The 24,656-nt window shown below is 52.1% G+C and overlaps 2 protein-coding genes across 6 annotated transcripts in view; both read right to left on the reverse strand.

Annotated features, from left to right (window-relative positions):
* Positions 1 to 6,929, reverse strand: part of CNTFR (ciliary neurotrophic factor receptor) — a 39,420-nt gene extending 32,491 nt beyond the window's left edge. For 2 of the 3 annotated variants that reach the window (XM_036897997.2, XM_036897998.2), the window contains exon 1: positions 5,615 to 5,775. The gene's annotated coding sequence lies outside the window, so the exon portion shown is untranslated. Of the gene's footprint in view, positions 1 to 5,614; positions 5,776 to 6,908 lie in introns of those variants that run through there. The other variant, XM_057498781.1, reaches the window with a different exon arrangement.
* A 15,784-nt stretch (positions 6,930 to 22,713) lies between these two features.
* RPP25L (ribonuclease P/MRP subunit p25 like) lies at positions 22,714 to 24,518 on the reverse strand. 3 transcript variants are annotated; one of them, XM_036897999.2, is made up of 2 exons: positions 24,364 to 24,518; positions 22,714 to 23,528 (listed from the first exon to the last, which is right to left on the reverse strand). In XM_036897999.2, the coding sequence occupies exon 2, from the start codon at positions 23,494 to 23,496 to the stop codon at positions 23,005 to 23,007; it is 492 nt and encodes a 163-aa protein (XP_036753894.1). In that variant the 5' UTR covers positions 23,497 to 23,528; positions 24,364 to 24,518; the 3' UTR covers positions 22,714 to 23,004. The 3 variants fall into 3 exon arrangements, with proteins under 3 accessions (XP_036753894.1, XP_036753895.1, XP_057354767.1); XM_036898000.2 differs by having other exon boundaries at positions 24,334 to 24,401; XM_057498784.1 differs by having other exon boundaries at positions 24,312 to 24,364.
* Between the last annotated feature and the right edge of the window lie 138 nt (positions 24,519 to 24,656).

A 24,656-nucleotide genomic window follows, 5' to 3' on the forward strand; every position in this document is an offset into this window, starting at 1 on the left:
GGGGAGAGGACAGCAGTGACCTCTGACTTCTGCCATATTATCAGGGTCATTGCCCTACTCTTGAGTCAGGACCTTTCCAAGGACGAAGCTGCCTATGTTCTGCACTCCCTCCCGGAGTGAAGACAAGTCCTTCCTTTACTCTAGCCTGCAAATCACTCATGGGTCCTCTGAACCAAATAGGGGTGTATAAAAGAGGCTGTTGGGTCTCAAGCTACAAACCCCAGAGTCCCCTCTCCCCATGGCCTGTTGCGCTCAAGGATTCATGCCTCAACATTTATTGAGCACCTCATCCCTGCCAATACCATGCTGGGATTGGGGATATGGCCCAGCCCACCAGGAACACTCAGTTTGATGGGGAAGGAAAACAATGTATTATTTACAAACCACTGCCTGCTACTGTGTACCAGGTCTCTACCAGGGGCAGGGCACAGTGCTGAGCAAAGCAGACCCAGTCCCTGGGTCCCACAGAGAGCACAGAGCTGTGCAGCCTTGCTGAGCACTGTGAGGGGTAAGTATAGATAGTGTATCATGGGGCATACTGACTGCCCCAGATCTGGAAAATCCTCCTTTCGGTTTAAGTCTTCTTCAGTCCATTCCTAACCCCAGGGCAGGCCCTAGCACTGACCAGAAGTTACCACCATAGTCTAAGTTCAGTTCCTTCCTCTGTGGCACTAGCCCCAGATTCTGGGAGCTGGTTCCCATAACAGCAGGGTCTAAATCTTCCCCCACATATGCTCCAGCTCCTCTCTCCACCCCTTGGCCTCCAGAGTTTCTGGCTCTGGTGACCCCCAACCTAGCATGGCTGTCTGCTTTGGGGGCTCTCTTTGCCCTCTGCAGAGGTAAAGGCGGGTACTGACCTCAGTGCTCTCTGTCCACAGGGACCATTTGCTTCCCCAGTCCCTCCCCACAGGAAGCTGGGAGGGATCTTGGGTGTGTGTGGTCACGAAGGGCCACAGGAGTTTAGACAGCTGAGGTCTCCCCAACTTCCCTAACCCCATGGTGAGTCTGGAGGAGGGGTCAGCTCTCTTCTCAGCCTCCTTGCTCTCTGGGACCCCCAAACCAGGCACACATGGTCCCCCCCAATCTATCTGCATTTCAAAGAAAATCTGCTCCATATGTTTCCGATTCATTTACACTTCAACTCACCATAGTGGGGCAGAGAGCAGAGTGCCCTGCCTCTAAGCCCCCACCCCCAGAGGGGGACTGGAGAGCATGTGTCCCCATCAGGAACAGGGAGCAGTTACAGCCCAGCCATCTGAGCCTGCGGGCCAGGTGCCCACTGCATGGGCCCATGGGTGACAGTGCCCCTCAGGCAGCCTGCCCTGCTCGCCTCCAAGTGGGAGGGCAGAGAGTCTTAGGGCTGGTTGTAGCCTAGCCCAGCCCCCCACTACTGCTCTTCTGGGGAGTGAAATGGAGAACCCTGGGCATACGCAGAGACAGGATAAGGGCTCCACAGGCACCTGACAGACTGAGATACATCACCTTGGCCCTATCCCTCTTCAGGCAGGGCAGAGGACAAAAGAGAGAGTGGATTCCAGTCCAGTCTCCTCCCCAGCTGCCTACCTTCTCACCACACAAGGAGCCAGAGTCTACCCCCTCATCAGGCTGACCTTAACACCCCGCCCATCCTAGAATGCCTGGGATGGAGAGATGTCCTGGGAGGATATGAGTCTTATTTCCCCACACCTAACCCTCTCTACCCCAGTAAGAGTGCCCAAAACTATTTAAGGGGGGTATGTACGTATGTGGCCCATAAACTCTACGGGATCACCCTGTACTAAACAGATACTCAGATCTTCCTGCCAAGATCCCAGTCTCCTTGTGCAAGGAAAGGCAAAAAGATTTAACTAAGTCAGTGTTTCCCATCACCCTCTTCATCAGCCCACAGCACAAGTGAGGGATAGGATGAAACGTATCCCCTCCCCTCTCCACTTCTAGAGTCAACAGATCTTGTAGCAGTCTCTGTTCCTCACCCCAGTTGCCCTAATTTCTATCATAAAACAAAAGAAATCATGTATTTGACTACTGAGTTCTAAGTTCACTACAAGTGTGAACACCACAATCCTAGTATGCATTTGAATGTGAGGCCCAATATGGAAGCATAACTGGGTGTGATTCTAAGTGTGAACCCCAGGACCCCCGTGTGAATATAAAAGCTTCAAGATGGAAGCATGAGTCCAAGTGTGGGCACTAGAGCCCTAGTGAGACTGAGTATAGGCCCCAGTGAGGTAAGGCAGGGACATGGTACAAGCATCATGATTAACTTTTCCTGCCTATGATGAAAAATGCCAAGACATAAACAGTATAGTAAGAACAGGAAGGACTCCCTCTTAAGGTTAAGATTCCATTTTAAAAACCAGGGAGTTAGGGCAGTAAGATTCCTAACATTTACTTTGGTTATCAGCCAATAACCAACCCTATCTTAAGGCAGGGCAAGCAGTCCTAATTGATACGTTCCCAGTACTTGAGGGTAACCACTGCCTTGGAGAAGAACAGGATCAGAAAATTGCTTGTGTTAAGTTTATCTTACAGAATTATCTAGAGGACTGACTGTGGATGGTGACATAATGTCTCTCACCGGAGAGAGACATCATGAGACAACATGTCAAGCCTACACCACCAACCCCACCACCCACCACCCTTTGTCCCATTCTTGAAAGCCTTAAAAGAATCCTAAGCCTTTGAGTATGCCTCCATTTTTAGGTTGCCCGCACTCCGCTTTCTTCGAGTGTGTACTTTTTGCCTTAAATATGACTTCTCACTGCTCAACTTACTGCATTTTGTCTCTATTCTTCCAGTGGTGTTTTTGTTACCTTGCTATTTCATTTAATTTTCCAGACTTAAGCACAAGTTTTCACTCTCTCTGTCCTATTCCAGAGAAGTAGGGAAGAGCTACTAAGATCTCTGATTTGGGCTTGCAAGTTCCCATCACCTGAGTGACCTGAACAGGACCTCAGCTGTATGATCATGCTCTTTAGTCCTGCCTGAAAATCTTCATTCTTTGCCTTTGGGAAGTTCTCAGAACATGATCTTAACTCCACCCAGTGTTCTGTGGTTCCCCCATATCCTGGGGTGGTAAGGACTGCATCCCTACGCCATGCAGATCTAAGCAGACACTGGACACCAGGGGACCCTGGCTTTAGGAGTTCACAAGGTGTCTGCCCTATGCCAAGCAGGAATTCAATAAACTTCCCTTTCCTCCTTCTGTTTTTCCTTGCTCTCTGCTACCTGCAAAGCAGCTGCCATTCCCTGCTATTCTCTCTTTAATGAATTCCTTCCTCACCTGTCCAATCTGTTCAAGAATTCTTTCTCATCCAGAGTCAAGAACCCTCCCCTGTCCAGGATGAGATTTCACCTAGTGCGCAAGGAGAGACCTCCCCAGACACAGCGGCCTGGCAACACCAGGATGGAATTGAGTTTAATACAATCACCAAGGATATCAATCTGAGTGTGAACTCCAAGATGAAATATATAGGTTTGAGTGTGATCCCAGGTTCCAGTGTGCATAACTGTAAGCCCCAGGACTAAAGTGTAAGTCTAACTGTGAGTCCCATGGTTTCCATACAAATCAGTATAAGCATTAGAGACCTAGTGTAAGTCTGAGTGTGAGCCCCTGAGTGTGAGCTAAGGTTTCCCATATGAGTCCAAGTGTGAGCACTGGGGTCCCTAAGTAATGGGAATTGAATCTTCCATGTGAGCACTAGAGTCCTAAGGTGAGTTTGAATGTGAGTTCCAAGATGGAAGCAATTGTCTATGAACCCCAGTGTCCTATGAGTCCTTGAGCTCAAATTTGAGCCCCAGGTTCCCCTTGGGAGTCTGAGTGTGAGCCCCTAGTCTTGATGTGACTCTGAGCATGAGCCCCAGAATGTACATGTGAATCCAGGGTCTTAGTGTGAGTCCAAACGTGAGCCCTAGGACCCCAGTGAGATTCTGAATGTGGGCTCTAAGTCTCAGTGTAAGTCTATGAGCTTCAGGGTAAGACATGTGAATCTAAGAATCCAGATTCCCAGTATGCGTGTGAGTATAAACTCAGGACTGAGGTAGCTGGTTATGAGTCCCAGGATGTAAGTGTGAATCAGTGTAATTCTGAATGTGAGTTCATATGAGTTTAAGTGTGCCAGTGTGAATCTGAGTATGAATTCCAGAGGCCCAAGAAGTCTTGAGTGTGAACTTTAAACTCCTAGTCTCTGAATAAGGCTCAGAGTCCCAGTTGGAATCTTAGCTCTCATGGAGTGTGAACCTTAGCTACATGTCACCAGTCCTGACCAGGAACCCCAAGAACCAGTCCATAGGATTTGTGTGGGCTTAGACAGTGGAAACAGGGAGGAACATTTTATTGAGACACAGAGGCCCCTCCACCCCATCCCCACAAGCCCTGGCGAGCCTTACAGCCTTAAGAATATCCAATTGTTCAAACACCATCACCACACATGCAAGAGTACACCATCACACCTGAGTTAAACACACAAAAATACACTCAGTGTTTCAGACCCCCTAGACATACAGCAATAACAGATGCACAAATACATTCAGCATTTCAAACTCCTACCACCCCATGATAGGAGCCACAAGAACACTCCCAGTGACACAGACACAAGTATCACAGGCAAAACAACTAATGTTTCAGACACACTCCCAGTGTTGCAGACAAGCTGCCAGCCACACAGACGCTTCTCAAAGAGAGAGACTAGACAGAAAGAGGAAGAAAATCCTGAATTTTCAACAACGCGTGAAATAGTGCTGCCCGCCTGAAGCTACTGAAGGGGGAAGGGGGCCAAGGGAGCCAGCAGAGCGAGAGCTAGACGCAGGAGAGGCTCGGGAGAGGAGGGGAGAGGAGAGCGCGGCGGGGCCGAGGAGGAGAGCTGTCCGTCTGGTGACCTCCCCGCGGCCCAGCCCCCCACGCACGGGGAGACACACTACTCTGAGCAACACAGGAACACCCAGGCCGGCTCACGGAGCCGCACTGGAGGACACTCACCCTGGCAGACTCACAACAAAACGGGAATGCACCACAAGTGGACTCACACGGGCACACAACACAGGAGGACTTACAAAGAGACACCGGAGGAGACCCACTACAAGTAGATACATCCAGGCGGACTCACGAGGAAACCATAGGCAGGCTTACGCCGACACACACATGCACACATGCACACACACACACACGATAATTCACACGGGCACACATACACGGGCAGGCGCGCAACCGTCCGTTCACACCCCTGGGCGCTTTTAAGCCAAAGGAGAAAGCTGCCTCCGGGCACGCAGGGATCACTGGGAACCCCCAGCTCCGGAATTTTCCCAGACCCCGCGCGCGCTGCTGAGGGGTGAGGGAGAACAGGGACGCTAGGACAATCCGCCCGGCCACCTCCCCCAGCCGACTGTCAGCCCCCCACCACCACCACGCCCAACCCGCGGCGCGCCTGGACGTCGGGGCCGCTGCTTCTGCGCCCCCGCCCCTGAGTGTGCAGGCAAAGTTTCCCGGGAACTTTCCCGTCCCCCACCCCGGACCCATGTCTCCTCCTTCTTCCCGAGCGCACTAGGGCTGCGGGTCTGTCGGTCAGCCGGAGGGTCTGAGGGTCCGGCTGCGCGCGGTCCACCGCGGGGTACTTACCGTGCTCTCGAGCCGCCGGGACTCCGCGCCTCGCCCTTCGACCGCCCTCCGCACAGAGCGAGGCAGGGAGCGCGGAACTAGCACTGCCGCCGGATCCCGTCGCCGAGCCCAGCGCCGCGCCGGCTAGAGCCGCCGCCTCCTCCTCTGCCGCCGCCGCCGCCGCCGCCCGCTCTGCACCGGCTCCTCCGCGCCCGGCAGCTTTAACCCCCCCATCCTCCTCCCTCCCTCGCGCGCTCCCTCCCTCTTTCCCTCGCCCATGTGACCGCGGGCGCCCGCTCGGCCGCGCGCGCCCTCGCTCCCCTCCCCCCATGCCTTGTCTCCCCGCGCCTCCGCGGCCGCGCGCCACGACCCCCTCCCAGCCACAGCCCCCGCGCGCCCCCGCCTTGGCACGTTCCCGCGCCTGACACGCGCGGCCCGCAAGCACGGGCACACTCACCCTGCACAGGCCTGTGAGCCCCCACTCCCATTCGCTTCGCGCTGGCACGCACCCTTCCTCCCGCGGGCACACTCGCCAGCACTAGCACGCGTGGCCCCCCTCACATTCACCCTTTCTAGGGAACGCCCTCCAGACGGCAGTGTCCCCGCGCTTCACGCGCAGGCCCGACCGCGGGTCTCAAAAACGCGCGCGCACACATACCCACACCCATTCCGCTGGTTCCCCTAAGGGCCGCTGGGCGCGCACACTCCTCCCCCAGGGTCGCTCACTCACACTCGCTCTCTCACCCAGCCTTGTCCAGGTCTCTGCTGCGCACACTCCCGCACGTTCAGGCCCCGACTAAGTCGTACCGACACCCTGGCACACCCCGGGCCAACTCTCGGGTCCTCCCGCCTGCATCTCCATGAGAGGAGCGCAAGCCGGATCCCCCAGTCCCCACTTTGGGCAGAGGCCAGCTGTCTCCACCCCTCCTCTATTCCCACCGCCCCCTAGCAGTGACACACCCCCGCCCTTCCAGTCAACCCTGGACTATATACGCATACACCCCTCGCTCTGAGGGAATGGGCTCTGCGCTCCCATAATCCGAAATGGAACAGGCTGGGAGTCCAGGCTCTGGCCTCCTCCCAAGTCTCCAGTGACACCACCACAACTACCTTCTCCTTCCTCACATCCCACCCCGCGGGGACACATGGCCTGGGGAGAAACCTCTACTCTGATGAAGTGGGTAGGGGAGGGTGCGCCCTCTAAGCCTGGACCGGCAGTTCCAGAGCGCGGGGCACGCGCGAGTTTGGCGCTGGAAATTGACCCCTCGAGCTTTTCTTTCGCAGCCTGGGCCTCTGAGGGGGCCGATGTACTTACTTCATTCACCCCCGGACTTCTGGTCTGGCTACAATATGGGGATTAGACTACCCGACCAACTTCTGTGTTGAGGCCACGCAAGAGCGCAACAGAAAGGGTGAATGCCAGAGGCAGAGAAGGAGTGGCGCACCCCCATCTCCACCCCACGGATTTTTCATCTGACCTTTGACCCATAATCCCTGCTCCCTGCCCTTCCGGAGAGCTGCTCCAGGGCTGGGGGTGGGGGTGGGAGAAGTGGAGGAAATATCTTGCTGTTTCCTCACACCCTTCCCCAAAACGCTGCCCAAAGCGCCCGGGCCCTTTCCCAACAAATGCCTCAGGGACTCCCATTGCAGAGAAAAACCTTCCCGCCACTGCCCAGACTTTTCACTTTCACTTCCTTGGCCGCCGAATCCCCCTAGTGCAACCGGCAGGGGTCAGCCGGGGCTGAAGCTCAGAGAGGGCGGGCTGGAGCTTAAGGACACACAGAGACATAGTGGTCCCCAGCTGAGATCCAGCCCATTCCCACCCACAGGTAACCCCTATCTGGCCTCTCCGGGCCGCAGTCGGGGACGAGGTGGTGGACACCGGGACAGAGCTGAGGCGGGGGTCGGGGGTCAGGAATTGCCCCCACCTCATGCACCAAAACTAGGCCTCGGAGAAGTTGAGTGCTCAGGGGGCCGCTCCTCCTGTCGAATGACCGACCGGTATTGAGATCGGTGGGTCTAGACCTCCGGATCCTTCGGTGTCCCGGACTCATCCTCTTTCTGCCAGATTGAGACAGCAGTGGGAGTTATGCCCCGGTCCACCATCCCTTCTCCTCCTGGGTAAGTGGGGGCTGCCGTTTCAGCAAGTACCGAAGTCCGCGGGTGCCGAGGCAAGGTCCGCACGGGGCAACCCTGGCCTGGGAGACCGACGTATCAGCGTGTCAGAGGACGCGCGAGGACTAAAGGCGCACGTCGGATCGGATCCTGGCAGCTGTCGGTTCGCAGCTCTTCCCGGCGCAGTACCCAACAGCCTCTTCCCCAGGGCCGCAGCGACATCTGGCGGGCGGTAAGGGACGCGTGTGGCGCACGACTCAGGCTGCGGCTCCCGCTCAGAAGCAGCGCCCATCTACAGAACAATTAGGGTACGGCCCCTTTCTCTCCCGCCTCCACCGCCTGGCCCAGAACCTATTCTCCTTCCATCTGAGCTGGGGCAACAGATTATTCGTGGGTTTCCGTTCCAGCTGCCTCCAATACTCTGCACATGAGCTTCTGAGCTTCCTAAGCCTCCGTGTTCAACCAACCTGGACCCCACTGCCGTGGGGGCAAAGCCAGGCTTCTTAGGCAGGGTTCCAAAGTCCTTGCAAGATGTGGCCCTGTCTCCTCTTCAGCTTTACTGGGCGCCCTTATCCCCGGCCTCCCCAACTCCACATCAGCCCCCTTCACTGTCTCAGCACACTTATCCTTAATCCAAACCCCACTCCAAGGACATCCTTCCCCCAGCCCCACCCCATCTTCATCCATCTTACTATCTGCCTCTCCCTTGAGGAACAGCCGGAAATAACTCCCCTAGTTCAGAGCTTTAGTGCCCTGCAAGTGATGGGGATCCCAGATTTGATAATCCTAGAAGGCCTTAGGAAATTAGGGGAAGTTCTTGATTTTGAGGCCCTGGGATTTTACAGCCACCATGAAAGAGGGCTCTGTGGCAGGACTTTTGGCTCCACCCTGGCACGTGACCTAAACTTGAACCACATCTTACCCCTCACCCCCAGAAGTCAACTGTGCCATCCCAAGCCTTTGGGTATCATGGATCCTTCCCCATTCCTGCTGATGTGTCCTCAAGGAAGGAGAACCCCACCCCCCATCACCTCCTGTGGTCTTTTTTGGTGCTCTCTGGGGAAATAGTGCTCATCTCTAACCTGCTATACCACCAGAAAGTTCCACTAAGGGACACATGCCTGGCTACCCAAAGTTATGAATGCTCATATGCAGGCTCTCTGCCTTACCTACAAATGCCAAACACACCCATCATGTAAAGTCACACACAGTCTCAGAGTCAAACTTCGCACTGGGAGTCGAGAGCTGGGAACCAGACTGGCGGGACTCCCCGAATCACATACTTGCACAACGTTGTGTCTGTATGTTGTGCATAGACACAGTCGCACACACAGCCATATATTCAGTCACAGGCACACATGCAGTTACACACGCTCTCAATCACACGAAGCCCCACGCTGGGGTTTGGCGGGTCGGGGCGGGCTCCGGGAGGCAGTTACGTAAACACTCTAACAGTCCCCCCTCGCTCCCCCCCCACCCCAGTGCTTCCTCACGCAGTGCCAGCGCCCGGGGCGGCTTGGCTGGGGCCCGGGAACAGCTCGGCCTTGCAGAGGCTCCAGGCGCCGAGAAACCCGATCTGACACAGCCCCAGGCAGAGCTGGGGGGGGGGGGCGTGGCCCACAGCGCCCCCCACACTCAGGGTCCAGCTCAGCACCCACACCCTGCCGGACAACTCACCCCAATCCTGGGACAACTTTCAGGGCCCACTCACAACACCCCCATCCTGCAGACCCCCTTCTGGAATCCTGTCAGCTGGACCTCTGCCTAAGTATGCCCTGACCTGTCCAACCTCTGGCACCAGAAAGGGCAAAGATTCCCTAAAGGTAGAGAATGGGAGAGGGCTGAAGTCATAATGAGGGCATTCAGCCTGGCATTGTCCCCAACTCTGTGGAGCTACCTTCTCTTCCCGCCTCACCAGGGCTCTCTAAAGCCACTCTGATTGAAAGAGGTGCTTTCACTTTTGCTCCAAGTCCCCCTCAGATTTCCTGCCTACCTTTTCCAACATACTCTATCAGAATTCTAAATTACTTGGATAGGCCCAAGGCCTCTCCCCTTTTGATATCCTTCCTTACACTTTAGTTGGAAGTTCTAATTACAGTCTTACTCCAATTATTCCTGCTTTGCTAAAAAGGAAGTTTGAGGGCAACCTGAAACATTGGGAATGAAATCCCTAAAAGGAGGAAAGATTAAGGCTCAGGAAACCCCTGAAAATCAGGAGTCTAAGAGGAGGTTTCTGTCCCGCACCCCTAACATAACCCCCTCCCCACTCTGCAGCCCAGACTTGATTTTTCACATTAGCTTTTGAGTATCTGCCTGGGCTGCCCAGGCCCAGGCAGAAAGGGAATTTCCCCCTATGTTCTCTGTTAATGAACAAAACATTTCATGTTGAAATTCCTTCTCTGCCCCCAGTCCAGTGTCTCCAGGGCCCCCCAGCCTGACCAAGCAGGGGGACTACTAGGAGGGGAGAAACTGAGTAGGGGGTAGCCTGCAGGGGAAGCATAATTTACATTGGGGGGCATCTTTTTTCATAAATAATTAGGGTGACTTTTTTTCACTTTTGGCTAAAATTATCCACTCCTGTGGCAGCTTCCCAGAAAGGGCGGCTGGAGGGCAGCCGGCACTGTCCCGAGGCCCAGGACATGGCCCCCCTCCTCTGGGCGAAGAGCCTTCCCCAAGTTGTTTTCCTGGTCTCTTCCTCTTGGGTGTTTTTTTGATTATTAATCACATTTTCCATCTGCAGGCTCAGTCCAGACCCCCTCCCCTTGGGGTCAGGGCTGAACAGAGGGAAGAGCGGGCTCCAGGAGTATGAGTTGGTGACAAGATGGGCAGTTGACCCCTGGTCTTGACTGACCTGAAAGAAGCTATCAGTGACATGTTACAGATCATCATCCTGGTACATAGTAGGATCTTAGTCAATAAAAGTGGAGTGAATGAATGAACAGGTGTTCAGCTTTCATAGTACCCAGTTGGCACTGGAAGGCAAAACTCCTAGTCAGTCTCCTTATGCTACAGACAAGGAAACAGCTCAGAGAGGGGGAGTCAGTTGCTCAGAGTCACACAGCAAGTTGCCAGGGCCAGAGCAGGACCCCAGGAATGCTGATGGCTCCCTTATTCATAGGGCAGTCAGTCAATAAATATGCGTTGAGCACCTACTATGTGCCAAACATTGGTCTAAGTGATGGGATACAGCAGTGAACCAAATAGACAAACATCCCTGCCCTCTCAAGAATGTGGAATAACTAGAACTCCATGTACCTCCAGGTACGTGTCTAAGTTGATACAACCACTTGGAAACTGTTTGGCAGGATCTACTGTGCTGAATGTGTATATACCCAAGACTCAGCAATTCCACTCCTAGATATATACCCAAAAGAAATTATTGTATATGTTCACCAAAAATGTTCATAGCAGTTTTATTCATAATAGCCTGAAACTGGAAACAATCCAAATGGCTGATAGCTTGTAATATAGTTACAACAATAGAAAAGAACTAACTATAGCTACATGCAACAAAAATGGATAAAGCTCACAGGAAAAAAATGTTGAGCAAAGCAAAAAAAACAAAAAAAACCACAGACACAAAATAGTACATATTAAATGATTTTATTTATACAAAGTTCAAGAACAGGCAAAACTCATTTAGGATGATGGAAATTGAAATAGTGGTTACCTTTGTCAGGCAGAGGAGGTCAAGAGTGTACATACATTATGTCAAAATGTGAGCTGTGCCCTTAAGGTTTGTGCACTTCACTGTTTACTTTTTGCCTAAAAAAAAGTGTAAAAATCCCCTACCTGAGTAGGACTCACATTTTCGTCAGGGAAGGTGGATACTAAACAAAATAGGTAAGTGTACCATTTGTCCATGTGAGAGTGCCATGTCCGACTCCACAGCCTCCTCAGGCAAAAGGTGACAGCCTTTTGTCACCTAAGAGAAGCCGAGACTAAGCACCTTTGTTCCCTCTCCTAGTGCCTGGTTACTTGTGTGGTGCCTGTGAGCGCCATGAGGGCAGCCCAGTGGCTGCTATCTCCAGGCACCTAGAGCTGGGTCTGGCATAGAACAGGTGCTCCTAACACTTGAATAGGTTTAACTTAATAATGAATGGATGAATGATACAAGCAAGCAGGACAATATCAACCTGGGGGAGTAAAGTACCAGGGCACAGAGGAGGTAGCCTATGCAAATGGGCCACATCCTTGAGAGATGGGAAAGATGGTTTGGTATCCAGAAAGAATTAAGCAGAGACCCAGAAAGCAGGCTGAAGCAGCTGGAGTGGCTCAGAGACCACATCCTGAAGTGCCTTTGGTGCCAAGGCCATGTAGGCCTGGAAAGGCATAAAGTAGGTGAGGAACAAAACCAGATTTGAATTTTAGTGAGATCACTGAGGTAGAGGGTGGTGGGAAAGGCTAAGACTAGAGGTTGGGCAGCCAGGGAGGATGTGTTTCTGCAGTGATGTATAGGAAAGAGACCTCCAGCCTGACCAGGGGCAGAGCCAGGGAGCTGAGGAGAAAGCGTTGGGAGAGGGAGGGTGGGTACTCATTCATCTCCATCTGCTTCCATGATCCCTGGAGGAACTCCCAGGTCACCCTGTAACAGAGAACAGGCCCCTTGGACACTTAGTCCAGTAGCTCTTCTCCCAAGAACCCTCCCCCTGGGTGATTCCAGGGTCTGGGATAAGTTTGGAAAGAAAAGCAGATGGTTAGGAAGGAGTAAAGGATCCAGAGAGAGTGGTCGAAGAGGGACAAGGGAGGACAGAGAAACTAGGATTAGGGGACTATGCATATTTGAAGGCAGGAGCAGGGGCAGTCTTGTAAAATCACAGATGCAGTTTTTCATTTTGTATTACAAAAATTTGCATGAAAATAATTCCCTGCTTAGAAGTACAAAGTCCTTCCCGCCCTCCCTGCTCCAGTGGGCCCTGATCCCCCTTCCCCTCCAATTCTTCATGCAGAAGGCATGTCTTCAAAGGGTTGCCCCTCCAGTGCCAGCCCGCTCTGACCTTGATCCCTGCTGCTGTAGTGCTGTCTCCCTGATAACAGGACTGGAATTTCCAAATAGATCTGAGGACCGCGTGGCCCCAAGACTGGCTCCTCCCTTTACCTTGCATGGTTCCATTCCTGGTCAACTTACAATTCCCTGGGACAGGGGGAGAGGGAAGAGGCTCCAGCTACCACCCAGAAACTCAACTGTGGTGACTCAGAAGACAGAAAAATTAGAGATTTTAACACTGAATGCCAGAAACACCAAATCCCAGGGAAACAGACAGAGGCATAGGGGGTGTCCAAGAGAGAAAATTGAATTAAATTCAGTTCAACAGACATTTATTAGCACCTACTGTGTGCCAGGCCCAGAGGGAACACTGTGTACAAAAGCACAGATGATTCTGAGGTTTTTGGCACAAGTGACTGGGAGATGATGGTACCATTCACTGAGCTGGAGAGAGAGTTGGGACTTGACATGTCCAGTTGAAGTGTCTATGGGATGATAGCCAGCAGGGGCAAGGATGGGGAGAATAGAGAGGTTGATGAGCGCTGGCTGGCTGGCTGGCTGGAGGTGTGCAGTCACTGCTCATCAGCTCCCAGTGCCCTCTGTACCTAGCTCATGCTGGTTGTCTGGGAATTCATCGCCATCTCAAACTGACCTGGGCACTATGGAGGTATTGGGAGGTGACATGATAGATCAGGGAGAGGATATGATGAGAGGGAGGGAAAGGAGGACAGGTTTGAGGCTGAAACCCCAGGAACCAAGATTAAAAGACAGAGAGGGCAGGGAAGGTATAGTAGTCCCAGAGGTAGAAGAGCAAGAGTCAGGGTTGCCACAGGACCGAAAAGGAGACTGGTGCGACCGAGAAAAAGCCGGGGTGGCACAGGAGTAGGTCAGGCCAGTGGGACCAAGCTGTCTGATGGAACTGTCTGATGCAGAGCTCCCTCTGGGGCCTGGGAGCAGAGGGTAAGCCCCTCCTCCCTGGCCTCCGTGCTGCCCCCGGAGCCTCTCTCGGCCATGCACAGGAGAAGAAGATGGAAAAGCTCCCCTGCCCCCAGATTTCCATTCCTGAGCTCCTGGTTTCTGGCCTTCCCAGGAGGGTCCTGAGTCTTCCTCGAGCTCAGGAGCCCACAGCGGTCAGGGGACCCTGGGGGTAATTGAAACCAGGGCTAAGACATTAGAAACCATAACGTGGACTCCCTGGCTCCCCCAGGATAGCTCCTGGTTTTCTTCTCACTCCAATCCTCCCTGCTGCCGACAGCTCAGCTCTCCAGGCCCCCACCAGCTGGGCGGATGACCCTCCTCGCCAGACCAACAGGAAGGGACTTCCGACCAAAAGGCACCTAAAGCCAGCCCTTGGGGACCTTTTCTCCAGGCTGACGGCCTCAGTGTATACTAGCCTAATCCCCCCATATGGAAGTGTCCCCAAATTCTAATCTTGATCCCTTACTGCAGAACCTATCATAGGGGGTTGAAGTTAGACAGTGGGAAGGATTTCTCAATAGTGTGAGAGATAAGAGAGGCAGATGTGAGGCAGGAGTGCCTCTCAACAATGAGCAGATGCTCATTATATGTGGGGAAGAAAATGCATCTCAAAGTCTGAGCCCCACCAGCATGAGGTGTTGGAGCAGGAGCTGAAGCAGGGGAAGGCCAGGCTGCACACCAGGGTGGAAGGTCAAATAGGGAATTCTGTGGCCTAGAGTTCCCCTTCCATCTCTCTCCCTGCATCTCTCTGTTGCAGTCCTTGTCTTTGACAGAAAGGACAGGAAGCCCATGTTTGTTCACCTGACGGGGAGGCCCTCCCCCTGCATAACTGCCTGATGACTCCAGGATGCCCAGATTCCTCCACCATGTCTCTCTCTCCTTGGCACTTCAGTGAGAGCGAAGGGTTCAGAAACCTACCCCACCACTTACAGGCTTTGTGGCCTCCAGCAAGTGACTTAATGTCTCTGTGCCTCAATTACCTCAGAAGTAAAATGGATCATAATAGTGCCTATTTCTTAAGCCTGTGGTAAAGATTCAATTGGATGAGCGAATACAGACAGGTGTTTGGCACCAGCCTGGTGAATATTGGAGCCTCCTTCATATGCTGGCTTTGGCTTTCCCTCCTCTGCCGTCAGTCCCCATCTCTCTATCCACATCACCCTCTGTGTCAAGTCTTTGTCCCTCTCCATCTTTCTCCTGATCTCTTCTTCTCTCCCTGTATCTCACTCTGCCTGCAGCCCCACAGACAGCCCTGTTTGACCCTGCTCCAACCTGTTGGCACAACTGGCCCAGGTGGGATGAGGTGGGGTAGCCAGGGAGGTTTTTAATTAAAACATCGAATTCTTGGCTGCAGGATCGTGCCTGGATTGAACATGGGTGAATCACAGCCAGTGGGAAGAGTCATTTTGTCTGTGTCTTTTCTGGAGGGGCAGGAGAGCTGGGAGCTCAGCCGGGAAACCTCTTGGAGGTTGCTTGCCCTGACTGTTCTGACTGCCTCCTCACCTGGGCCCAAGCCACATCCCCCATGTCTAGTGCCTGCCTGGAGGTAAGGCCACATGCCCAGAGCCCAGAACCAAAAGGGGAAGCCCTCCACCTCTACATATGGTGGCTTATCTGCCCTCAAAATACTCTGACCCACCCTCACCCCACATCCTACTCTGAGTTTCCCATACCCTACCCAAAAATATGGAGGCATGTTGCCTCTATAGATCCACCTTTACTTTTGTCTCTAGCTCTGTATCTCTCATTTTACCTTTATCCATGACTTTGCCAGATGCATGCTTTGCAGCCCCAATGGAGGCTACCAGGGATAGGAAACTATGGGGGCTGAAGAGTCTTGTGTTCTTTACCTGGACCAAAGAACCACTTATTTTTGTGGGGGGAGAGGACACAAAAAGTCTAGATGTCATTTTTCTATCACTGTTGATATGTGAAGGCAGAAGGCATGGTGTATATTAGGTGTCTACAAATGTAACTAAATGACGGAGGGCAAACAAAGGACCCCAAACAGGTAATTGGATGGCTGAGGCTACAGCAGGAAGGAGCGTGGATTGACTGTGGAAAGGCTGCTGCTTGACTCTGTGGCTCAGCAAAGAGTCTTCTCTGGAGGCCAGGATTGGTATCCACTAGCCCCAGACACCCCCCCATACCTGGGCCCCAGCCAGACCCTTCATGTCAGCTCTTGGGCAGAGAGACAGATGGGTGAACTACCAACACATGCCTCTCGATTTCCTATTCCCAATACATCATTGCCTTAAGGTGCCCACCAGCTTCAAGGAGAAAGAGTTGGGACTATAGATCAAGAGAGGGAGAAGCACTAGGCAGAGGCACACAGCAGGCAGAGGTTGGGGCAGGAGTCCTGGTGTCCTGGCAGCCAGCCTGGATCTGTAACAGCAGTCCCATACCAACACTGTTACAGGGGCCAGACCTGAAACAGGATTTTATGTGGGGCAAGTGCCTAGGAATCCTGGAACATGCGGGCAGCTGGGCCAGGGATGGAGCATTCTATTAGGCAAAGACAGACAGACAGGCAAGTTCCTAACCTTCTCATCAGATAGAGACAAGCATTCAGATAAAAGGTTCAGAGAACAGAATCAGAATGAAAGAGAGGAAAGAGAACCTGGGAGAGAGACCAAGAAATAGACACAATCAGAGATAGAGTCAGACACAAAAATAGAGATGCAGAGAAAGATGTGAGTCAGAGACAGAGAGACAGGAAGATGCAGGAGGGAGAGACATGGAATTAAAGACACAGAGACAGAGATAGGGAAAGTCATGAAGTCAGAAACAGTGTCTCAGAGTCACAGAGCAATAGTGGCATGGAGTAAATGAAACATAGAGAAACTCAAGAGACTGGAAGATAGAAAAAAACAGGAGGGAGAAATAGAGATGGAGAAGACAGAGACAGATGGAGACAGAAGATCAGGAGAGGCAGAGAAATGGAGAGAGAGCAAGGTAAAGGGAGACAAAGACAGAGTGAGTCAAAGAAAGAGATCAAAACGGCAGGAATGGGAAAAGCAGACAACAGAAGAGAGTCTCCTGGTCTCCAGTCTTTCCAGCCTGGTCTCCCCAGGGTTTGGGCCCCCCTTGCTATTCTTTGGTTTCCATAGCAACAGGGAGGGCAGCACCAAATCTGCATATACATTTAAATCCTTTCTGTCTGCATAATTCAACAGATTGTGCATATTCATGAGACTATGAACGAAGGTGACTCTCCCAATCCCTGCTGAAAACCTGGCTGTGATGCCCCCTCCTGGCAGTACACAGTCATGGTTCCAGGCCCAACCCCAGAAGCCCGGACCTATTCGTGCCAGTTTCTGATAACAACATTCAACCCTACCTTTCTCAAATACTTCCCTGTATTTTCCTACCTCCAGACCTTTTAGGTGGTGCCCCTCTACCTCCCTGGGATTCCCTCCCCTTAGCATCAGTCCTACCAACTGGGCAGAGAGACAGATGGTGAACTACCAACATGCCTCTCAATTTCCTATTTCCAATACATCATTGCGTCAAGGTGCCCACGCATTCACACACACACATGCATGCGTGCACACACGAACTCTGGTTACTCAGTCACACTCCTATCTGGGTATTTCTGTCAAAGCAGGTGGTGCTTGAAAGGATCACATTGAAAGAGGCCGAGGTGTAGGCTGAGGCGAATGCTGACAGAGCTACCAACAGAGAGGGACCTAAGACACAGGGGCCTCCACATGGAAGCTGACAGAGCTCCTGGTTCCAGCCAGAATAACCAGAACTAGAATAAAGTCAAAAGGAGCCTCAGAAAAGAAGGGTGTTCAAATGGTGGGGAAGAAGGTGTACCAGGGCCAAGAACATTTCAAAGTGCCAGGCCTTGAAAGCTCTTATGGGCTGGTGGGGGCTTCTCCAAGGCCTGCCCCAGACATAATTTTGGTTTACCATCTCCCCCTGGATCCCTACAGGAACCTCCTCTCTGCTGTTCCTGCCTTGTGTCCCCAATCCATTCCTCACTGCAGCAGCCAGAACTCTCTCTCTGAAACACCAATCTGATATTCTGTATCACTCCCTCCTTACAGACTTCAGTGACTCTCCATCACCCTCAAGAAAAAGTTGAAGCTTCTTGGCCAGGCACTCAGGCCCTTCCAGTCTGGCCTCCCATCCACCTCTGAGCCTCATTCCTTAGACTCCCAGCCTTGAACCTCATGCTCCAGTGATCATCTCATGCTCTTCTCACCTCTATGCCTTAGCTCATGCCTACTCTTTACCCAGAATGTACTTTCCACTTTTTCTTTTGGCTCTTGGAGATTCTACACAGGTATTCCCTTCTCTTCCTTGAAGCTTTGCCTAGCCCTAAAGCCTGGATGAGGGGCTCTGAATTCCTGAAGTCTAATGAACTTCCTTAATCCCTGTTTTAATTACATCAACAGTGAATTACCTACATATGGCTATAGCCTTCATGGGCTGGAGGTTTTGAGCCCAGTGACTATATTGTCATATTGTGGGTGACCGTTAGCTATTTGTTGAATAACAGAGGTCACTGTGCTCAGTGAGAACCAAATTTCCAGCCTAGACTTTTTGCTCTATGTCTTGAAGTTCAGGTGGATCTCCACACCAAAGCAGCAAAACGGATGGGCTATCCCTTTGTAAATGCTGCCACCTTGTGACCAAACTCAGAAGCACAGCCAGCACTTCCCTACAGCAAGAACCAGAGTGGGAGCCTGAGATGCCCCACAGAATCAGGGCTGATCCCAAACAGGGGGAAGTGAGAAAGTAGGCTCTGAGGAGGGAGTGCCAGAGCCCAGCACTGGTGTACTCTGAAAACTCTTGATGAGTTCCAAGCAGAGAAAATGGCAAGAGCAAAGGCTCACAGACAGAAAAGTCTTACAGCACATGGGAAGAGTGAGACGTGTGAGTGTGGCCACAGCCCAGGGCCCAAGAAGACCAGGCCAAACATGGACTGAGCCATGGCAGTGACTAAGCAAGGGGATCCTTTAAGGCCATCCAGTGAATAATTTGGATCTTGTCATCTCATCTGGACATGGGGAGGCAAAGGGAGCAGAAGACAGATCTGGGTGTGACCACATACTTGGAGATTCAATATTCATTCATTCACTCATTAAATATTTATTGAGCCCCTTCTATGTACCAAGCAATATTTAACATTTTTAGGCTACATCAGTGAACAAAAGAAAATTCATGCCCTTTTGGAGCTTACATCCTCAACAGAAGACACGGACAGTAAACAAAAACATTTTAAAGAAGGGGATTATATTTAGAAGGCAAAAAAACCAAAAACATGGGAAAAAAGGCAGTGTGAGATCAGAAGTGCTTAACTGCAACTTTAAATGGGGTGGTCAGAGTAGGCCTCATTGAGGTGACATTTGAGCAAAGATTTAAAAGGAGGGAGGGAGATAGCCGAACAGGTATCTGGCAAAAGAGCATTCTAAACTAAGGCAATAGCCAGTGGCTTGGCTTAGAGAGCTCAGATGGAGTGCAGCAGGGAGAACAAGAAGGGGACTACTGTAAGATAATGAGGGGGCACAAACCAACAGATGCTGTGGGAATGCAGAGACCTAGGAAGCAAAATTGACAGGACTTGGTGGTGTCTGCTTGCACATGGGATGCATAGAACTCCTCCAGTCACACTCTGTTCTGAGGTCTCCATTCCAATAAACAAACAATACATGCCTCCTCTAAGGCAGGCAGTGAGAATGCTCAGCACACTCTACCCTGAATGACTCTATCGCCCACAAGGATCACCCCACCACAGTCTCTTAATTCCTCAACCTCACCTGCAGGAACTTTTCCTCCAGGCTCTCTGACTCTCACGTCCACAACCAAGCCCTGTCAGCTCCTAAAACTCAAACCCACTGGCTCCTCCATCTCATCCTTTAGCCACTGTTAAGGGTTGAATTGTATCTCCAAAAAAGCTGTTTAAGTCCTAACCCCTAGTACCTCAAAATGTGACCTTATTTTTAAATAGGAACTTCACAGAGGTAATCAAGTTAAAATGAGCTCATTCAGCTGGGCCCTACCAATCCAATATGGCTGGTGAAAAAGGAGATTTGAACATAGAAACAAACATACACAGAGGGAAGATGATGTGAAGATGGATGACCGGAGTGGTGCATCTACAATGCCCAGAAGGCAAAGACTGCCAGCAAACCAGAAGCTAGAAAGAGTCAAGGAAGGATCCCATCGTAAGAGTTAAACAGCCATGCTGAAACCTTGACTTTGGACTTCTGGTCTAGACAATAAATTTCTGTTGTTCGAAACCACTCCGGTTTGTGGTACTTTGTTATAGCAGCCCTAGAATCTAGTATAGCTACAATGCCCTACTGTCGTTCTCTCAACTACTCCATCTCACCCCACCTCAGACATTTTCATGGGGACTTTCAGGCCACTGACCCCTGCCCCTTTCTATCTTCACTTCTTTCTGACCCACTTAGGATTCCTTGGTCCTCCACTCCATGCATGCTCTTGCTAGTCTCTTCACTACTCTCCCATCATTTCTGCCTGTCTTAACTTCAGTCTGGAAGAATGCAGCAGTGTTCTGAGTCCTCACCTGACCTGTAGGTGCTGCTAGACCTCACATACCCTGACTGATGACACTACAAGTTCATGGTCACCAGCTTCAATCAGTCATCCTTTATCTTTTCCCATCCTTTATCTTTCCCAATTGCAACAACTTTCCCACCAGCCTCCTCATTCCACTCTCAGCAGTGGGACTGTACTCCTGCACTGAAGGGGGAGAGAAGCCTTCGGAGCTCTGAACTCCCTCATGTCCCACCTTTATCTCCACACCCATTTTCATACATAGGCATCCTCAACTCCTTCCCTCCTGTTAGAGGAAGCCATTTCTCCTCTTCCCTTTGGGAGGCCCATATCTCCACGCTTCTGGATCTCATTCCCTTTTGCCCCTTCAGAATCTCACTCTGAGTTATTCACAGACTCCTGCATCTTTAATCTCTTTCCCTGTTTGCTTCCCTTATCAGCCTACAAACATGCTCAAATCTCTGCTAATTCATTAAAAATAAATCATTTTTAACACCCTCTGTATCCCACATTCCTCTTCACCTATTTATCAGCTCTTCTCCCATTCACAATCCAACTTTTTGAAACTGCTGTCTCCACTTTACCTTTTGTGCCAAGGCCTAACCTTTTTAAAGAAATTATGGAGGCAGAAGCCATACTGCAGTGGACTAATGACAAAGTGGATAGTAAAGAAATGGCATCAGTAATTACACACAACTCTTATGCTCCCAGGCTTGGTTATGCTTTCTGACTATAAACCCCTCACTTCTATGTAGCTCCCTCGCTGGAGTTCTATGTGTAGGACCCCACTGGGCCCTGTAGAGGCCAAGAAGGCGAAAGGCTCCAGAATCACTAGCCATCACTCCCTCAGCCTATTTCCTGATTCTCTGAGTTGCAGATCCTGTTCTTCCTAAGGGATTTTGACCCCAGCTCAATTTCCCTCCACACTAACCCTGCCATCATACTGGAGACCCCAGACCTAGAGCTTAATGATGAGGGGCCCAACTGCAAGCACCTCCTAGTAATCCCAGGGCTTGTGATGTCAACTTACTGAATCATTCCTTCAGCACAGGACACCATGCTTATTCCACATGACCATCCTGCCCTAGCCTCAGCAGGCTGCATCAGGATGGGATACTGAGCCAAAAAGCAAGTCTGCAAATAGCCTGGCCCCAAAGCTCTGGGGACCAGTGACACTGCAGAGAGCTGTTGATGGTAAGACACACAAACGGAGATGTTCAGAGAAAAGGCAATATGCATAAGCTGTGAGGGAGCAAAACCCCTGAATTAGCCACAAAGAGAATGGGCAGAAGTCAGGCAGTTGCTGGGAACAAGACACCCAAGTTACCACCACAGCTCTAGGGGTCTGTTAGATGCTCCACAACCTTCTGCATTTGAGATGCTTTGGAGAGCTGCTGTGAGGATTCCGTCTCAAATACTCCCTGGATCTCCATCAGAGTCTTCTGCATTACTGGACAACTTCCCTTGGAAAGCAAAGGATGTAGTGTTCAAAGTTTTGACTGCAGCCTGCCGGCCCCATGGGCCCCCCATCCCAGCTCTAAGCCCTTATTGAGGGCTCCAGTCCCCCAACTCCATTTCTCCCATCTTAACCCCACCTGCCTGGATTCAGCCAAACATTATTTCAACACTCTCCAATTGCTGAGCCCACCTGCCACGTTGAGCCCAGAAAAGCCCCAACTTTGTGCTTTCCTAGTGACTGGATATCCAGGCTGCTGGATACACTGAAGAAGACCTCAAAATCCAGTGGGGGACCCAAATGATTCAACTGTTCAAAGTCTGCACTGCCCACAATCCTGCTCTGGTCCCCCTTGCTATCTTGCAATCTTTGCCTCTCCCCTAATGTCTCTGACCTGACCAGGCTGAATCTGGCAGTCTCAGGCTGAGAAGAAAAGGAGCAGAAAGGAATAAAAAGGCAAGGAGGAGACCTAGAGGGGAGATGTGGGATTAAGGTATGTTTTCAAGATAGGAAAGATCATGTTTCTAAGTTGAGTCAACTAATGATAGCAATTAACATTTATATAGTACTATATGCCTATGTGGTATCTAAGAGTCCTGTGTGTGTATTTCTACATTTAATCTTTCTAACAACTCTATGAGGTAAATACTATATATCCTGTTTTATGGGTGACAGCAATATTTCACAGAACAGTAACTTGCCCAAAGTCATGAAGCAGTAACTTGCTAGTAATTAGCAGAAATAGGATTCAAATCCAAGCAGTCTGGTGTCCAAGACCATGATCTTTACCACTACACTACAATACATGCTGCAGACAGAGAAAAGTGTCTGATTTGGCAGTCCCTAAACCAGCCCAAAACAGGTAGCAGAGAGCCACCCAGGGGTCTAGATATAGTCAGGTTCCTGCTTGAGGCTTCTTACTGACTTTAGATCCTCCCAGCACCAGCCTGAGTCTATCCTTCCAGTCTCCAGCCTGTGAACTCCTGGGGACAAGGGAAGGGACTCCCAACTCCCTTAATCCTACCTCCACACAGCAGGCCAAACAGAGGCTCATCAGACAAATAGGCAGAACATTTATTTCCTAACTCACTTCCTGAACCTCTGTCAGAAGGCAGATCAGAGGCACTGGAAGTGAAAGGCAGACTAAGCCTTTCTTAAGCAATCCAGAACCTGGCAGACACCCCACACTTATCACTCTTCATAGCAGTCCCTTTCCACACACCAGAGAAGGGGAAGCAATAGATTCAAGTCTTGCTGGGATGCTGAGCAGTTACAGAGGCCTCTGAAAGAAGGCACAGTCATTCTAGACATTCATGCCTGAAGAACAGCTTGCTTAGTCAATCCTCAGGACCGCATGTCTCTGGCCCTTCTTCGGGGTCGGGGACCACAGCTGGAGCTAGGTGTGGGGCCCAGGCCAGGGGGTGCCCCTGGAGGCTGGTAGCCACACTCATTGGGGTCCAAGGGATCCCGGCTGAGCAGTACCCACACTGCAGGCACATGGCGGCGCACCGTGAGGGGATCTAGGCCTGTGTCAGGTGAGGCTGGCACCCAGCTGTCCTCTGTCTGCAGGAAGCGCAGCTTGGTAAGCTGGTGGAGGCCTGGTACCCGCCGCTTGACAATCTCAGCACAGCTGACAGCCTTCCCTGCAGCCCGGCCAGAACCTGAGAACACCACATGCCTTGCACTGCCGCCCTCCAAACGACCCAGCGCCAGCCCCAGCAGGTTGCGGATTTTGCTGCCATCTCGGACACGCATCTCCAAGGTATCAGGAGGAAGCTGGGGCATCGGAGAGGGTGCTGGGAGTTCCACAGAGCCAGCTTTCCGGTAGTGCTCCATCTGTTTGCTGAGTGTCTGGATTTCACTGCCCACTGCAGGAAGTGTCAGATGAATGCTAGGCAACATGTCCCAGCCCATCCCCCCACTTTGGCTCTCTAGGACATGGCCCTGCTCCTCAATCCAGACTTCCCAGGAACAGGACCATATCCCCTCACCCCCAGCTTCTCAGGATAGGAGCCATGGCCTGCCTCACCCTGGGAATGGGCTGTACTCTATACACCCCCATTTCTCTGGCAGGGCCATAAGCCTCCCTCAACCCTGGAGTCCCTGAGACAGGACCAAATTCCCCATACTGGGTTCTTCAGGATAAGGATCAAGCCAAGCCATCTCCTCCCAAGCTTCTGGAGGTCTGGGACAGATCTTCTCCCGTCTTGAGCTCACTGGGAAAGTGCCCAAATGCTCACTCCGGACTGCCTGAGAACAAGACTTAAGACTCCTCACATTAGCCTCTCCAAAGCAGCGAAAGGCCCCCCACTTCGTGCTCCCAGAGCTTCGTACACTCCAAGCTCCCCGAGACAGGGCCAAGAGCCCTCACCCAAAAGCTCCTGAAGACAGAGCCGATTCCTTCCCCCGACTCCGGGATCCCTAGGACAGGGTCGAGGCCTTCTCACCCCCACACTCCCAGGGTCAGTCCGCCCAACCCAGGTCACTCAGATACTCCGAGCAGAGGCTTAAAGTGGAGGGCTGCTGGGGCTACTCCGGACGTCGGGTCCACGGCCCGGCCGGCCTCGGCCGTCTCCATCGCCACAGGCCGCCCCCAGGGTCCGGTCGGCCTCCCCTCACTTCTCCTGACCCCCACCTTCAGGAGCCCTCACCCCGCTAGGTTGTGGCTCTCACCGCCGTTGCCGCGCACGACTCAAACTCTACCTGAAGACAAGATGGCGCGCGGGCCGGGAGCGCGCCGAGGCCTCGGGGCCGCGCACGCTGGGCGGGGGCGGGGTCTGAGGGGCCGCGGCCACTGCGGCTTCCGCAGGAGAACGGAGTTTGGCGAAGACGTCCAGGCACCGGGAACAGAAGTGCAGTCTCCCGTTAATACCCAGGGAAGGAGCACTCCTGTAGGGGTGGAGAGGGCCCTGCGGAGAAGAGGAGCCGCCATCACCGAGTCCGGCGTCCCACGGATTGGGAGGATTTGGCCCTTAGAAGATGGCAGGGCTGGGGTT

This window comes from Manis pentadactyla, chromosome 3 (assembly GCF_030020395.1).
Source record: "Manis pentadactyla isolate mManPen7 chromosome 3, mManPen7.hap1, whole genome shotgun sequence".
NCBI classification, from domain to species: domain Eukaryota; kingdom Metazoa; phylum Chordata; class Mammalia; order Pholidota; family Manidae; genus Manis; species Manis pentadactyla.

Excerpts from the sequence above, each read along its gene's own strand:
- RPP25L (XM_036897999.2), bottom strand. The coding sequence starts at position 23,496 with ATGGAGCACTACCGGAAAGCTGGCTCTGTGGAACTCCCAGCACCCTCT.